We start from the raw sequence: 16,436 nt of genomic DNA, 5'->3' as shown, positions 1-16,436 counted from the left end.
TTTAATTGGCTAATCCTTCTAATTTACTTATTCTGGTGCACGTTCATTTCTTCATCGTGTCCATACGCGGCTGTTTCGCAAACGGCAAAGATGTCTGAGATGGCCTCATTCCAGTGTGATACTCCTAGTTAGCGCGATGTTCAATACTATCTTAGCCCCCTTCCTTGGTTCCTGTACTTTGCGGCTCGTTTTACATAGTCTTATTTCCACAGGTCCAACTTACGGTAGTTGTTGCTAGGCTCTATCATTAGGCCTTTGTAACTTCCCGTACTGGCAAACTTATCAGAAAATCTACCATATACTATGTATTAGACATGTATAGCGGCTACTGTAATGTTTAACCATTCTGCTAATTATTCCTATTCAGCAGAATTACATGCAGACCTATCCCCCACTTCCGGCACTAATACCTTCGTCCACTCCTTTCCCTTCGGTACAATTTCATTTACACCGTCACCCGGTATAATGACATTGTAAATGGATTCCGTTCGATACTTAAGGTTACGCATTGCGCTGGTAGGGTGCGGACTCTACGGGTTAGGACAAGAATGGATATACACGAGCAGGACCTTTTCAGATGGCAGTGCTCCGCAGTTCCTGACCAGCCCGTTGATTTAATTTCAACACCTAGCTCAAGTCGTGATAAAATACTATTTGAGCCCCAGACTCCACCTTCATACCATGCGGTTATCTCAAGCATCGAGGAGGACGACACAAATGACTTGAGAGACGACCCGTCTAACACGCACAATCATGGATTCGGATCAGATAGAGTCGATAATACCTTTTCATGCCAACAATTGCATGCTGGTGCTACGAGGTTAGATACATCCTCTAGCGAACTGGAGGCAAATCCTTACGAAGGCTGGGAAACGGCTCCGGAATTACCGATTACAAATACGCCCAAAGAGAGACCCATTACTATAGAAATTCCTCAGTCAACCCTGACTCAACCAAAATCTCTCTTCCAAGGTTTCATTCCACCTACCACCCAGGTTGATGAAGCAGAAGCATTGTCGATACTATCTGAAACTATAAAATCTCAACAGTCTCTTGACGACTACGTCGAGTTCGATCTGCATGATTTTTGCATATACCTTAACTCCGAGCTCTACCCTTATGAGCTGAGGTCACTGCAACATCTCGCTACTCGCCAGTTTTCTGATTATTTCTGTTTCGATGGAGTCCTTGGATGTGGCGAACAACGTTTTTTTCTTAAGAGGATACCTTTCCAGCAACTCCCAATTGGGAATTATGGGATCGAGGAACATACCGTGGGCGACCAAATCTGGATACGGTCGGAACTTAATGAAAAGAGGAACCACGAAGTTTATTACAAGTTGAGATCCCCGTCAAGCGAGTACATAAGGTTCCACGAGCCATTCCTCTGGATCGTTGACCTTACCAAGCATGTGCTTGACTATTGCGACTACTCGAAGGAGAACGGCCGTAGGGTTGTTTTGTATGACTTCAAATCGAACTTCAGCGTATGGGCTCTACGGAATCATGGGAAATCGGCAACGTTTAAACGATGGCATTCCGCTAACCGGAGTAGCGACTTCCGGGGAGCCATTATCGCCAATGTGGAATTTATCTGGAAAGAAGCCCATGGTTTAGATTCTAAAACAGTTTTGTGGCATGGGTTTTGGGATGAGATCAAAACATTAAACCGGTATAAGCCGAATCTCAAGATAGGTCAAGCAATATCCGACGATAGTAATATGGTACGCTGGGGACCTTTAAAGCCGAGAAAAAACGGCCCAGTATCCCCGACAATAGTGACACCGTATATCCATGATCTTTTTTCTCATATGCTATTTGGGAACGTTCTGAAACAAGTAAGCCCGTCGATTTCGATCGAGAAAAAGCGAGCAGCCTTCGTGCAGACCAGTCGTCCAAACGAGAAGACGTGTCCACCTGCGGTCAAGCGGAAAGCCTATGATCATGAATCATCTATTGCTTCGATTATAGAGGGAGATGTTATTTCTACCAGGCCAGATGACGAGAGCACTGATACAGAATGGAAACAACAAAAATCAAAACATTGCGAGGGGGAGCATTTGTGGTTTGGTCTGGTGCAGAAAATCCACAAATCGCCTAAAGGGAGGCGTTCTTTCGATGTCATATGGTTGTATCAACCGATCGACACTCCCTGCGGCATCATGAAGTATCCCTGGAATAATGAGCTCTTCTTGTCGAACAATTGCACCTGCCATCATGGTACAGCAAGAGTACAAGCAGATCAGATTCTCTCCACGCATGACGTCGAATGGTTTGGGAATCCCTCCACGACGGCGGAGTTCTTCGTTCGTCAAACCTATCTCTCTGATGATTGCCGGTGGACTACTCTGAAGAGAGAACACCTTACGTGTGAGGAGGACAGGTTTCATAAGAAGACATCTTACAACGTCGGAGATGCAGTCCTCGTTGAAACTGACCCGAAAGCGTTGCAGCTAGAGACATTCATCGTGGAAGGATTCTTCGACGAGGGCAATAAGCATTACGTTAGATTAAGGAAGCTTTTACGGAGGAGAGATGTTGATAAAATAGCTTCCAACTCGCCCCCTAATGAACTCGTCTACACAAACCAATTTGTGGAGATTTCTTCTCGCAGGATCTTTCGACATTGTCTGGTCAGAGCATTTCGGCCGGAGGAAAATATACCTAGGCCCTATGATTTCAATGGAACCGGCAACCTCTTCTTTATAACACACCAAGAAGTCGAGACCGAAGAGGGCCAATCGGCCTATGTTCCCCTCGATATGAACCTGGTGCACGGTCTACGGCTAGGGTTCGACCCCTCTGAAGGGCATAGATCACAGAAACTCCAAGGGCTTGATCTGTTCTGCGGCGGCGGGAATTTCGGGCGCGGCCTGGAAGACGGCGGCGCTATTGAGATGCGCTGGGTTAACGACATCTGGCACGAGGCTATCCATACATATATGGCGAATTGCAAGACAGACACGTGCACCCCCTTCTTGGGGTCTGTTGATGACCTTTTACTTCAAGCTATGCAGGGTAACAATAGCAAAGTGCCCCAACCTGGAGACGTCCAGTTCCTTTCAGCCGGGTCGCCTTGCCCGGGCTTCTCTATATTAACCCCCGACAGGACCACGGATGACCAGCGAAAGAACCAGTCGCTTGTCGCGTCTTTCGCATCGTATGTCGACTTGTACCGCCCGTACTACGGAATCCTGGAGAACGTACCGCAGATGGTAAACTCGAGAAATTTCCGTGATACGTGCGTCTTCTCCCAACTTGTCTGCGCGCTCGTCGGCTTGGGCTATCAGGTTCAAGTTATGTTCCTAGACGCGTGGTCGTTTGGTGCGCCGCAGTCTCGCAGTCGGGTATTTCTCGTCTTCAGCGCCCCTGGCTTCCGAATGCCTAAAGTCCCGGCGCCGTCGCATTCGCATCCGCCTGGTACGCGTCTAACGAAGCTTGGCGAAATGTCTTGCGGGCGACCCTTTGATAGGAGGGTACTCTTGTCGACCCCGTTTAGATACGTGAGTGCTAGGGAGTCCATAGCAGACTTGCCCGATATTCGGGACGCAAAACCGGATTTCTGTGTCGGCTTTCCAGATCATCGACTTTCCATTGGCTTTACACCTCCTATGAGGAAACAGCTATCCCTTATTCCTATCCACCCGTGGGGCATGAACTTCAGCAAAGCTTGGTACGGTCGACCCGATATACCTCCCGTGCTGAGCGAGTCGGACCGCCATCACCTATATCCTCCTATGCCTGCGGACAGGGTACTGAGGCCGTCCAGGGGCTGGGGTCGTATTCATCCAAACGGCTTATTTGGTACTATCGCTACGAGATGTCCACCGACGGATGCTCGCATAGGCGCTATCAATCACTGGGAACAAAGCCGCCCGCTGACCATTCTGGAAATCAGACGTGCGCAGGGATTTCCCGACGACGACTTGATTGTTGGTCCGCCGGTTACTCAATGGCGTATTGTCGGCAACAGCGTCGCGCGGCAGGTATCAGTAGCTCTTGGCCTCGCCGTCCGAGAGGCCTGGTACGGAACCCTCTTCGACGAGGCGCATGTTCCGCAGACTGGACTGGGCTTGGTTCCAGGGGGGTCGCTGTCTGTGACCCAGGATATACCGTCCGGCAACTTCGTCGTAGTCGAGAACGGTTTAGAGGAAATCAAGGAAGCCGAGATAGACTCACCAGGCTCCACTATGCCCTCTGAGGATCTTCTTCAGACGTCTGTTTCTCTTCAGAATTCTCTCCCGCTGACTCCTATAACGATGGGGTCGGTTGAATTCTCTGATAGTGAAGGAAGTAGTCGTAAGAGACCGTCGCTACCTGTTGAGGTTCTGGCTAAGAGACAGCGGCTATACACTGGCTATAGGGAGGTGATGGAGAAATCTCTCGCAATTGAGTATTTAGAATAATGTTAGTATCTTTGCTCATTGTCATTAGGCTTGAGATATGTTGAAATGAGTGGTAAGGGGGTGGAATATATATAAGAAGGGCCAATTCCCCATCCATACAGTTGTGATACCAGGTCAATAAACACTATACAGCTCATATACCCTATTTTATCTAATATGAAAAGTATTGAACAAAATACCCTAACTTCAATCCCCAATTTACACATTCGGAAGTCCTAACTCGGCCATATTACTTCAAAGACACGTTGTTTTATGATATCTCGAGGTGCATCCCTATTTCAAGCTATCATGTAAATTCAAACTTAAGGGTGTTGAAACAATTCTACTGGATTGTAAAATTGACATGTTGACTATTATACACGTGTTAGCTCCATTAGACAAGAAAAAAAAAGCATATGAATAGTTGATCTTACGTTTTGTGCCCGTGATACTCTGCTTCGTGTATATTTGCGAACTTTTCAAAGCAACCATTGCAGTCGCAGGTATATTCCTTATCCGATGATGCTGGCTCCCTACACTATAGTTAACTATTTTGCCGGACTTTTGATCAGCAAAGTAAGACTTTACGAGTTTTCGTATATCGACGGGTAGGATATCGGTTCTTCGCTATCCAATGCATATTTCGGACTGAAAGAATACGTAAACTCGTCATTGTCGATTTCGCTTTGCTCGGAAACGGTCCTGTGGGTTCTTTTTAAGGCCTCTAGAAAGTGTCGTCTTTCTAGTCCTGGCCTCTGAGAACCTTCTGCTGCCCCGGTATTGAGTTGGTTATCTTTCTCTTTCTCTTCAGCCGTGAAGATAATGGCGGCTTGTACGCAAAACGACTGCAGATCGGAGCCCGAAAATCCTGCCGTCATTTTCGTTAAGGTTTCAATATCTATATCGAAGTGTAGTTCCGTATTCTTAAGGATGTTACGAAGGATTTGCCTTCTTTGATCTTCGGACGGCAGTTTGAACTGGATCCTCTGGGGAAGTCTCCTGAGGAATGCTTCGTCAAGATCCATAGGTCTATTGGTTGCAACTAGAACGAATGGGCTGCTCTTGTCCGTAGCAAGTCCATCCATCTCCTGTAAAAATTGGTTAATGGAGGACCTTTCATATTGTGCATCATTAGAGGATCTCTTGGAGAATATTGCATCTGCCTCGTCGATAAATAGGATACAAGGCGCCAACTTGGAACAGAGGGAGAATGCTGCTCTGATGTATTTTTCGGTCTCCCCAACCCACTTTGACTGGATTGTAGCAGCTGTTATTGCCATCATCTGCATGCCCATTTCTTTGGCAAGGGCACGGGTCAGATGTGTTTTACCAGTTCCAGGTGGGCCATAGAGTAGTGCGCCGGTGATCCTCATCCTTTCGAAAAGTGATTCGGAGATACCCTTAGCACGAAAGTTGGATAATGACAACAATTGTTTCATTATTCTTTTCACCTCGTCATCAACGACAACATCCTCGAACCTTACTCGGATGTTTTCTATAAGATCAGCTGCTGGGAAGTCTTCATTGAGCTTCGTGGGGGCACGTTCACTTACCTGGGTTAACGAGACAATTTCGCAATTCCTTTTCCATTTCGGTTTCTTCGGTTTCATCGGTCTCCATTCCGATTTCTTCGTTTCCCATTTCAGCTTCTCTGTATTCCATTTTGGTTTCTACGAAGTTCATTTTCACAGTATTCTCCTGAATCTTTCCCCATTCCTTCGTTAACTCTTGATTACTCAAGAGCCTTTTCGTGACTTGATATATATCGTCGAGTTTCGGCGGTGAGCCGTCTCTTGCTCGCCAAGCAATCTGTCCCGCAGCTCGTTCAAGGACGGGCTCCGGTATTAGGGATTTACTCAGTACCATATGCATTGGGGCCATATCCGGTGTTTCCCAATATGGCCTAGGGGTTAAACTATCATGCTCGTGTAAATTCGGCAGTCTTTTTCGCAGAGCGCGCTTTAGATGTCGAATATTTGCTTCTATAATGCAGCAAGACTGATGCCGCTTGAGTGTGAGTTTCTTGCTGGCCGGTATAATATCAATGGTCGAAGATTGATCGACCAAGACTTTGCGGTAGATGGTCATCTGATTAGTTCTCCGGTTGAAATTATAACAACCCCTTAACGACTCGTAGGAATGTACTGTGACAACTAGAATGATGTTTTCATTTCTTTTCCGTCGCTCTTGAATTTGGGTTCTGAACGATTTTAGGATTTTGGTTCCCCCTGGAAGACCTAAAAATTGTTCCGCATCGTTAATATGTATTAGAGTAGCTGGGGCGGGAATATGGTTGTGGGACATTCTGTTCACTGTCCCCATTGTTCTTCTCTTTGCTTTTGCAGAGTCGATGATTGCGGATGTTGCTTTCTCGACCCGAGCCACATCAGCTGTGCCTTTGAGACTCGGGGCAAAGCCAAAATAGTGTTGCGAAAGCTCGCGGAGAGGTAGATCCTTTATATGGCCCATGTGGTCTTGAAAAGCGAAATCAAGCGAGATGTCGGTGATATCTTCCGAAGTGAATGATATAAGCTCTGCTCCAACGTCCCCCGCAAGGCGTTCAACGATAGATTGCATGTAGGACATAGACCCACGAATTGGGGTTCGTAAAAGAATTGTAGGATGTTGGGAGTCATCTTCAAATTGGTCATTAACACGAAGAGCTTGTCTGGTCATGTCCACGAGTTCTGAATAAATGTCCTGGTAAATTTCAAATCTGTATTCACTCCCTATTTCGTTTTTTTCTTCTACCAGTTTAGACCGGTCAATTATGGTGGAAGGCCAGTTTATATCTCTGGTTGTACTATGGCTAGCACTGAGTTTCAATTGACTTTGCTCGTCGTTTTGGCCATCGCGAATGACTGTTGACAATTCAACTTCTGAGTCTTTCGAAGACAGGCTTTCAGTTGTTTTGACATTGGATGCCAAGAACCAACTTGGAGTATTGAGATTTATCTCAGGAACTCGAGCCCATGGAAGACTGGCTGATATAGATGTTAGTGATTTCATCCTAGCATTATTCCCCAAGTTGGTACTGTTTGGTTTAAGGCAAGTAGGTATGTAGTTAGCAAGGAGATAGTTGTATGCTGCCAGTCATTCAATCTCCGACGAGGATGGCATATATGCTGTAAGAAATTCCATTTTTGCGGTCCTCACAGCCTGCCGCGGTTACCCTATCACCAACGGTGGGTTTGGTTGGTTTGGTTGGTTTGTTGGTTGGTATATTTAACGCCGGGGCGAGGGGGAAGGACCAGCCTATGCGGCGTGCAGAGCTATCTAAAAACTAATATACAAGGTATCTGTCTATATACATACTGTATTGATCTTTTCAAATCTTGTAAATTTAACCTTGCAAGGCATATATGATGATATTCCAGCCGCTCCCGTTGGCTCATCCGGGCGAGCTCGTGTTCGGTGCAAAATTGGTGTTTAGGGGTTGCCTACTGAGGCGCCGTTGGTTCGTTTATAAGCCGTTATGTGTCACACCTTCAGGGGTGTGAGGTCTATCCTAGCCGTAGACACCGTCCTATTGGATGCCTACCTCCTAGCTTTTGATAGCTTTTATCTTAAGTAGCATCCAATTAAATACTCCTATACGGCCTGGTACTAAGCCACTCTACGAACACCTGCATTTCTTATATCTATAGCATACTTCTATAACCTGTAACTGTCTTGGTCATAAACACAATTACTTTTGGTTCCGTTCACCTATACCTACCTACGCATTTTTAGCCCGAAGGACGTTGCTATACCATTCAAAATGCAGTGTATACCCTTGCCAGAAAATCCCACTCGCCCGCGTACTGAATTACGCCTTTTCAACAACCAGGGCTACGACAACCGAGAATTCATCACTTACCCCGACCGTCAAGGCTGGCCTGCTAGGCCTACAATAGAATGGACTAGGCTCTTCGATAAACCGCCCCCTGCATTCGTTGCCTTTCTCGAACGATGGTTGTTCTTTAGTTTCGCACAGACTATATTCTCGCCAGACACAAAAAGATTTATAGAGCAGGCTGAGAACCAAAGCTATCCTGTGCTTACAACGGCTCACTTACCCGCCCTGTCAAAGCGGCTTCGTGATAGCAATCGCCCAGGGTTGAGTGCTGATATGGTTCAGAGAATTAAACAGTGTCTCCGTATACACGGATTACTGTGTATAGCATCCAGTAAGAAGATTGTCGAAATTGAAATGTCCGAAACAAGGACGCTCCCGGGATATATTGAGGACTGTGCAACCGTGGATCCTAGAAGGCCGGCCATGGTTACGGCTACATCATCCCTCGTGGAGGTTGCAATGGCTGCAATGGACACTACAGATTTCAGGGACCCATATAGCCGAATATCTCCTGGATTGGGCTTCCCGTGGACAAGTCATATGTGGAGGCTTTTACGTGAAGATGGATGGTGCCCATCAGAACTCAACGTAATCTTCGCGCAGTCGGATACAATTTCGCTTTGGTATCTCTATCATTTTACCCGACCATCACCACATCAAACACATCGTTTTCTTCGGACAAGGGATCGCGTTGAGATGCAACCTGGCTATGCAGATGAGGAGTTATGCACAGCGTCAAGTTGTCTATATAAGCGGCTAAACGACGACACTTATATAACTAAGCACGTAGACGGATGTGATAACTGTGATGATGCAATAGCAAATCCAGAAAGTTATTGTTCGATATTGAGAGAAGACAAAATACCTCTAATTTCTGTTTCAGATGAGGGAGACGAAAAGATCAACGTAGTTTTTCGGGCAGCTGAACCTGGCTGTAACTACATTGCTATATCCCATATTTGGTCGGATGGACTAGGAAATCCCCATCGGAATGCGATTCCAAGTTGTCAATTTCGGCGACTGAGCAAAATAGTTCGTGAATATCAGAACACTGCTCTATTCTGGTTTGACACTCTTTGTGTGCCTCCTGATAAAGCCAACCTAAAGTCAGAGCAAGATAAGGCGATGGGTTTGATGCGAAAAGCATACGAAGATGCCAAAGCTGTTCTGGTATTAGACTCGTGGACAACCGGGACAACGCATAAGCACAAATCTGACGTTGAGAATTTATACAAAATCTTTCACTGCTCTTGGAATACAAGGCTTTGGACCTTTCAAGAAGCTGCCCTTGCCCAGACTTTGCTTTTTCAATTCCGAGATGGGTGGTATAATGTTGATGAGGGCATCAAACGAATCAAAGCAAACAAAGACATTTCCATCGAGGTTACGGTAAAACCTACACTAATCGGATTGTATGATCGGCTTCGCGGGTTTCGAAAGTCTGGAGGGAGTATTACCGACCTTTTCAAGTTTATAGTCAAGTCAATAGCTATTCGCACAACGAGCGTCCCTGCAGACGAGCCACTGTGTTTGTCTGCTCTGCTTAACTTCAGTGTTCCTGATATCGAGAAAATCGCAAAAGAGCCGCATCAGCTTCGAATGCGTAAATTCTGGGAAATGCTCGACTCAATACCAAGTGGCTTTATCTTCGTTTCTGAATACGAACGAATAGATGTAGATGGTCTTCGATGGGCCCCAAAAACCCTACTGGGGGTTGGACAGTCGCTTTTTCTAGGTGATATGGGGCTTTTGACCCGTACAAAAGACGGCCTTTTGGGAACTGGCTCTGGCTTGAGACTCTACTGCGGCGACATTGATATCCCACAAACAATCTGGCTTTTAGATCCGAAGAACAACCTTTATAGGGTGATACTTCATCTGTCCAATTGCGCTGAAGCAGAAGAATTCGTCTTTCCGGGGGATAAGACACATGCCAAATATGTCAACATCAAAAAGGCTTACAATTGCGATGAAATCGGCTTCATTTCTCAACAAGAATTGATAGGTGATTTCGAAAAACCGCGGGACGACGGCCAGGACAACGACCTGAGCGATATAGGCGACAGTGTGGCTTTATTCGCTATCACCAAAGAAGATGGGGGACGCATATACGGCAGACTAGTCTGTGTTGGACTAATCGAAAAAGCCCAACCGGACATCGCATGGAGGAATGGCGATGTAATACGGCAGATTATTGAAGGTAATAAGAAAAGGCGTTCACCCGTGGAAGTCGAAAAACTATCACTTACGCCCGACAACATCTATTCAAGCTTTGACACCGGAAACATGGATATGCAAGACATAAAAGAACTTGCTAAATCAGGAATTCTTTCCGTAAAGTCATTAAGCGGTACCATTATAAAAGATAAAAGGACTGAGAAGATGGTAGCTGGGATATGTAAAAGAAGCCCGAAAACCCAAAAATGGTGTATAGGTTAACCTTACTACTTTCTGCTGAGGGTCGTAGGCTGGGGCACATTTGGAGCACACGCCATTTGTTTGGGCATGACAAGTCTTTTCAACCAAATACTATGTGTCGTCGCGCTTCTAGTAGGCACTTATCTAACGGCCATCCACATTGGAGACTCCCGCGAAGCGATAGGAAATAGACTTTGGCTGGAGGAAGATATGGGCGATCCAAAATGGAACCGATCCCTAGCGTATGCACGGCTGGAGATGACCGATACAGAGGAAGAATGTATGGTTCGATGGGGCTTGATGCCTCAGAGGTCGAATACGTGGTGGTGGAACAGGTATCAAAAAGAATACGTTGGAAAACAGCAAACAGAACTGGAGTTTGATTCCAAGGTTTAAGGAAATATTCATTATCAGATTATGTCTCTATGGGAAACAGAAGAATTCAATCAATGGGGAGTGGGAGTTTGTGTAAGGAGACCAAGAATGAAAAATGCCTTGGAAACCCTTGTTGGCATTACCCCATAACTATACCAAGGCTGTTACCTAGGTAGGTAAGCAATATCGCATCTATGAGATAGATATTTTATTTTTTGGTAGGCGCATTCATACCATATTCCCAATCCTGAGTCGTGAGCCGAACCATCTTAATATGCAGCGTGTAAGTCGTTTCCTTATCCTCAAGGGTGTCAACTGAAATGACACCAATGTGACGAACCTAAACTTAGGTACATTAAAGTATGGTGCTGATCGAGTCTTGATTTTAGGTAAGCAGTAAAAATACGATATAAGGTGGGAAAAGGTAAGTAATACTGAAGTATTCGTCAGGAAGGCTTGGAGTCCTTCCCCTGAGTATGTGTAGATACTAAGCTTAGATTGATAACTGTAAGATGAATGACTACCTAGGTACCTAGATACACAAGGAGATCCTCCCTTCTTATATTCACTATACCCTCCATATATTCCGAGTGAATCGTTGAATCGTGAACCCTCGTTCTCGATTCACTGATGCATGAGATCCCGTGACCTCCTTCTCGTGACCCTTCATCTCGTCTTAGAGGATCGTAACGACCAAAGAATTGGGAATTCTCGGTCATGTTTTAAATATTGGTTTTGTTATTATCGTCACAGTCAAAAATAAGTGCCAGGTCCTGGCATTTAACGTCGTTGTTTACGTCCAGGACCGTTAATCTGGTGTCCCACCTAAGCTAATATTCTCGAAGTTTATATAGTACCATCTACCATTTAGCTCCTCAGATACAAAAGTGAGTTAGAACGCCTTAAGCCAGGAGCAAGCGAATCCAGACCTCTCGGATAAAAATCCAGTCAGGTGGTGTTTGTATAACACAGGCGTTCATCTACCCCTATTCTTCTGACAGCGGTCTCAACAAGCTAAGTCAAGCAAGATTTTACTCAAAGCCTGGCTACAGGAAAGTCGATTCAAGTCCAATAATTGACTTTATTATTTAGTTTACCAGCGACATTTACGGATTGGCTTGAGCCCCGGGGCTGGGCCTAGGGGCTTATTACCTAGGTAGGTAGTCTGATAGCGCCCGCCCCTATTTCCAATTGCCTAAGCCACAAAAGCAACGTACCAAGCCAAAATAAGCCACTCACAATTTAATCTTAACCACCAATTATACTACATGAATACGCACAAAAGTGGGTCTGAATAACCTCACGAAGCAATATGTGAATGAAAATGCCTTAAGATGATATGTGTACATCGAGTGCAACGTAGGTAGTTTGTAGGCAAGCTGGTCAGGTAGTATGCAGTATCAGCTCGCTACTTGGCATATTAAATAACCGCGAAAATGACCCCATCCGGGACGTTGATTTATTACTCTAGTACCTATTAACATCGCCACGCTAAGCTTCAAAGGCAAGGCATATTTTATGACAGTTGCTCCTCGCCACTCTTGCTTGCATTTTTGTACCTAGCTGGTAGGTAGGGCTGGTGGGGTATCTAGGTAGAATAAAGAATATTCTCAAGGCGTATAGCTGTAGGCTCCCATAGCTAGGTAGGTAGGTAGCCAAGAGTTACTTGCGAAATAGCAAAGTTGTTTCCGTGCTTCTTGCTCCGCCTTATGACAGCTAGCGCTCATCAAAAGTCCTGCGGTAATAGGGCAAATATTCTGATCATTGTTGGTAATAAATTCTGGTTGTAATGGCTACCGTTGAAATAGCGATAGTAAGTGTTCCTGTAAGGATGGCAAATGCTAGGAGGTCTTCTCTAATAATGGCTTGTACATTTCCTTGCAGGGTTTGGTCTTCTAAAACCGTTTCTGTTGTCTCCTACAACCTATATAAATAGCGTAGCCAATAAAACCAATTGCCGAGATCAGGTGACGTATACTCACCCCCTGGTCGGGTGGTATATATAAAGTGGTCCAGGAAGGGCATTTGAAATATCACAGGCCAAGCGTGTGGTTTCCCGAATAGCCTGTAGCCTGCAGTGGTATCGAGAAAAGCGCGTAGATGATCGATATACCAGAGTTGATAATCCTCGGGTAGGGCTAGGAATTTATCATGGGCCATTATTGCCGAATCTAGGTTCTTTTCCAAATCTAGGTTGCTTCCCAAGTTAATCTCCTCTAAAATCCGGTACCAGTGGGTTAGCTGCTGGGATCTTCTCCACTGATGGAAGCGCGGTATACTCGAATGTAAAAGTTCGAGATATTCCTGGGATGTAGTCGTAGGCGGTGGGTAATCATCCATCTTGTTCGTACGATAGAAATACCGGGCTTTCTTTCACGGAGGTTGGTAGGAAAGGCTAATATACTTGAGTATGTTATGCGAGGCGTGTTTTGGGAAACGAATTTTAGTTCAAGGGTAGCAGAGTATCTCCGAGGGATGGTAGGTGTTGTATATATACTTATCTCTCAGGTGAATATGATTGCAAGTGACAGATACACTTTCAGGTTTTGATTCATTGTTTATTCATTTTTGAGTCATGATGTAGCACCAATGCTGATTAGTGTCGTCTACGTTCCTGATGACTACCTAGTATTGGAACATCAGCGTATTAGGACTTATCTTCGGATGAATATCTGCACCATTAGTAATTCTTGCCTAGAACATGCCTAGGAGGTAGGTAGGTAAACTAGCTGTTTAATGAGTTCAATTTCTTTTTGTCAAAAACGCTAATATTCTTAGGTTTCAAACCGACTATATGCCTGTGTCAGGATTAATGCTCGTTGAGGTTAGTCATACACATAGTGAGTGTCTAGGGTAGGTAGACCAAGTAATAGATTGTATTCAACTAGTAACGCCTGGCCTTCTATCCTCCTACGAGGGCTCTGCGCCCTTTATATAACAGATACCCCTATAACTACCCCTAACAACGATAGAGTCGAGATAAATGAACACGATTTCTAGACATATATTACCTTAGCTTCGTGGGTTATAAATCAACGTAGGTTATAAAGATAACCAATACCTAAAAGCCGGCATACCTATCTCTCATCCGGCTCATCAGTACTCTTGATGGGTCATAATTTTGAAAATAAGATTCCATTACGGGAGTGCTACCAAGAACCACCCATCCGAATCCAAAACTCCTGCCAACTGGAGCCTTAACGAGCAATATAGTAAGGCGCTAACGGTTATGATGAAGATGGTATTGGTGAAAACTATGCAGACCACTACCAGCATCAGGCTGCGACCGCCGATACGCTTGCTGCGGCAGTTGTAACTAATCCTCCAAGAATGGCGGGTCTCATACAAATCCCAGGCATACTGGACCTGTTCGTCTCGTCGTGACGTCCTAAAATGGTCTAGCGATTTATGATCAATGGCAGGTCTGATTCCGGGTTAATATAAAGCACCCTACATCGACTTATCTTCTCTACCTGCTCCGCTTGTGTTTATCGATGGAGGCTTCGGGTGATTATCGTTGTAATGTATGAGGATTCATTATCCTCTCAAGTCCTAGGTAACCTAAATACCTACTATATTTACATTGAGTCACATACGAATCATAACCTGGTGAATTGAAGAACTTAAAGCATCTTGAAGGGGATGATTAGGTACCTAAAAAGTAAAAATAAAAAACAATCAAAATTAATTACTCTATAATATCTCATATAAACTCAGGAAATTTAAAATACATCCTGCCATAGAGAAATAACCAGCAATACAATAAAACTTTGGTAAATTCAGGATAGAAGTGATAATTGATAGCCTGAGGCTGTGGTAACGGCATGCGGCCGCGACGACCGAGGCCTCCCAAGCCTGCAAGGTGGCACAGGCTTTTTGTTTCTTTTTTCAATGAGCCAACCGTTTGATAAGTCCAATTTACCAATTACCCCTCCTTCAAACGGCAGAATCTCGCGTCTTAAAACTCGCAACCAGCTTCTCGACAATATGGAAATCGACACCAAATCCCATCTCCATGAGTCAATTCCTGCCGAAATGAGCACATCTAGTTCAACAGTCGGGGGTGATGCAACGCCTACGCATTCAACGATGACAGATGACCTTCTCAGTGACTACCACACGACACCCCCGCTTCCACAACGCAAAGAAACAGTACCGTGGCCAGGCCACACCTTTATCATACGCGAACCTATTTCAGGGAAGCAACTTACCATTGTCCGCGGAGACCTCCGCCTCGAGCCGCACAAGGGTGATCAGGGGGGTTATCATTGGATCTGCGTCGAGAAGAACGGATGGCTAGGGTTCTGCGATCCTATACACAGTATGTACATGGGCCATGATAGCCTCGGTACCTTCATCGCCCAAGTTAGACATCATAAAGCCCACGAGTACTTCTGCACTCAAAGGCACCCGGACGGCGGCTATCTTCTTTTGACGCATTATAAAGATTGGCTATGGAAAATGGTAATCGCGGAAGACGGCCAGAAACTAGTTACTACAAAGGGTGATGGTACCGCTTGGGAGTTTATCAAGGTCTAGGTGAATGGGCTATACTGTCTTGTACCATTGGACTCTGCTCTTGTCTCCCCTATTCTATACCTCATGCCTAATCCTCAATCCGCTCCCTTGATGAATTCTGTATTTAAAGCGGTACCTATCGTGCCATAAAGACGTCTTGTTAAGACCTACTATTAACATATTTCTACATATTCGTATGGGAGATATCTTCTCTGAAACATCCAGCTACGTTATTGTAGAATTCCTAGTATCCACTGTCCATATAGTTCTCACTCCTAACGAAGCAAAGCGTAACCCAAATAAGAAGACTCAGCATAGAGAGGAAAATATACGGTAGCCCAGCCCAAAACCCCTGAAGGTTTAAGCCTATCGAGAAAGTCCAGGCTAATACTAGCCCTCCGGCTAGAGACCCAATAGTTTCTACAATACTGACAAGGGTAAATAGCTGTGAGGTTTGTCCAGATTTGACAAAATTGGTAAGAAGTGAACGACAAAGAGGGCCAAGACCGCTACCAAATGTCAAGGCTACCAGCCCAGTAACGACGAAATTAATATACGGACCAGCCAAGGCTAGAAACCCGAAGAATAGGAATACCGCGGATGCTTGCGCTAAGAGAAGATCTTTGCGGAATGTCGACAACCTTATGGATGAGGCGGGGAAATTCGAGAACTTGGAAAGCCCTGGGAGTACTATTCCCATCACTATGATTGTGAGGCCCCCTTTGATTGCTAAAATGTAGCCCGCGTCCTCAAGGCTTTTATGGAATCGAGTGCTGTAGTATTGCAAGAAAGTGGTACTAGTGCCGAGGCCAATGGGAACTATTAGCATAAATGCCAACAGAATTAATAACACGGATCGCCTCTTAAGCAACTGCAAAGAACTCCCAACGGCCTGTAATTGG

General features: G+C 45.2%; 4 protein-coding genes across 4 annotated transcripts; 3 read left to right on the top strand and 1 right to left on the bottom strand.

Moving 5' to 3' along the window:
* Positions 1-55: 55 nt before the first annotated feature.
* F5Y00DRAFT_273393 (S-adenosyl-L-methionine-dependent methyltransferase) lies at positions 56-4,546 on the top strand. Its single transcript, XM_048013167.1, has one exon. It carries the CDS (start codon positions 549-551, stop codon positions 4,404-4,406), a length of 3,858 nt encoding a protein of 1,285 aa, XP_047860941.1. The 5' UTR covers positions 56-548; the 3' UTR covers positions 4,407-4,546.
* A 182-nt stretch (positions 4,547-4,728) lies between these two features.
* On the bottom strand, positions 4,729-7,394 carry F5Y00DRAFT_265976 (P-loop containing nucleoside triphosphate hydrolase protein; the record flags this gene model as incomplete). Its single annotated transcript, XM_048011868.1, has 4 exons — positions 4,729-4,756; positions 4,820-4,918; positions 4,974-5,880; positions 5,939-7,394. 4 exons carry the CDS (start codon positions 7,392-7,394, stop codon positions 4,729-4,731), a joined length of 2,490 nt encoding a protein of 829 aa, XP_047860940.1.
* A 751-nt stretch (positions 7,395-8,145) lies between these two features.
* On the top strand, positions 8,146-11,037 carry F5Y00DRAFT_265975 (uncharacterized protein; the record flags this gene model as incomplete). The annotated part of the gene is made up of 2 exons (XM_048011867.1): positions 8,146-10,621; positions 10,691-11,037. The coding sequence occupies 2 exons, from the start codon at positions 8,146-8,148 to the stop codon at positions 11,035-11,037; spliced, it is 2,823 nt and encodes a 940-aa protein (XP_047860939.1).
* A 3,874-nt stretch (positions 11,038-14,911) lies between these two features.
* On the top strand, positions 14,912-15,721 carry F5Y00DRAFT_247397 (uncharacterized protein). Its single transcript, XM_048009272.1, has one exon. It carries the CDS (start codon positions 15,004-15,006, stop codon positions 15,553-15,555), a length of 552 nt encoding a protein of 183 aa, XP_047860938.1. The 5' UTR covers positions 14,912-15,003; the 3' UTR covers positions 15,556-15,721.
* The last annotated feature ends 715 nt before the right edge of the window (positions 15,722-16,436 follow it).

The sequence above is a fragment of the Daldinia vernicosa genome (assembly GCF_022497035.1).
Source record: "Daldinia vernicosa strain CBS 139.73 unplaced genomic scaffold F5Y00scaffold_63, whole genome shotgun sequence".
NCBI classification, from domain to species: Eukaryota; Fungi; Ascomycota; class Sordariomycetes; order Xylariales; family Hypoxylaceae; genus Daldinia; species Daldinia vernicosa.
The sequence above is the reverse complement of the archived record's forward strand: the minus strand, read 5'-3'. Positions and strand labels throughout refer to the sequence as shown.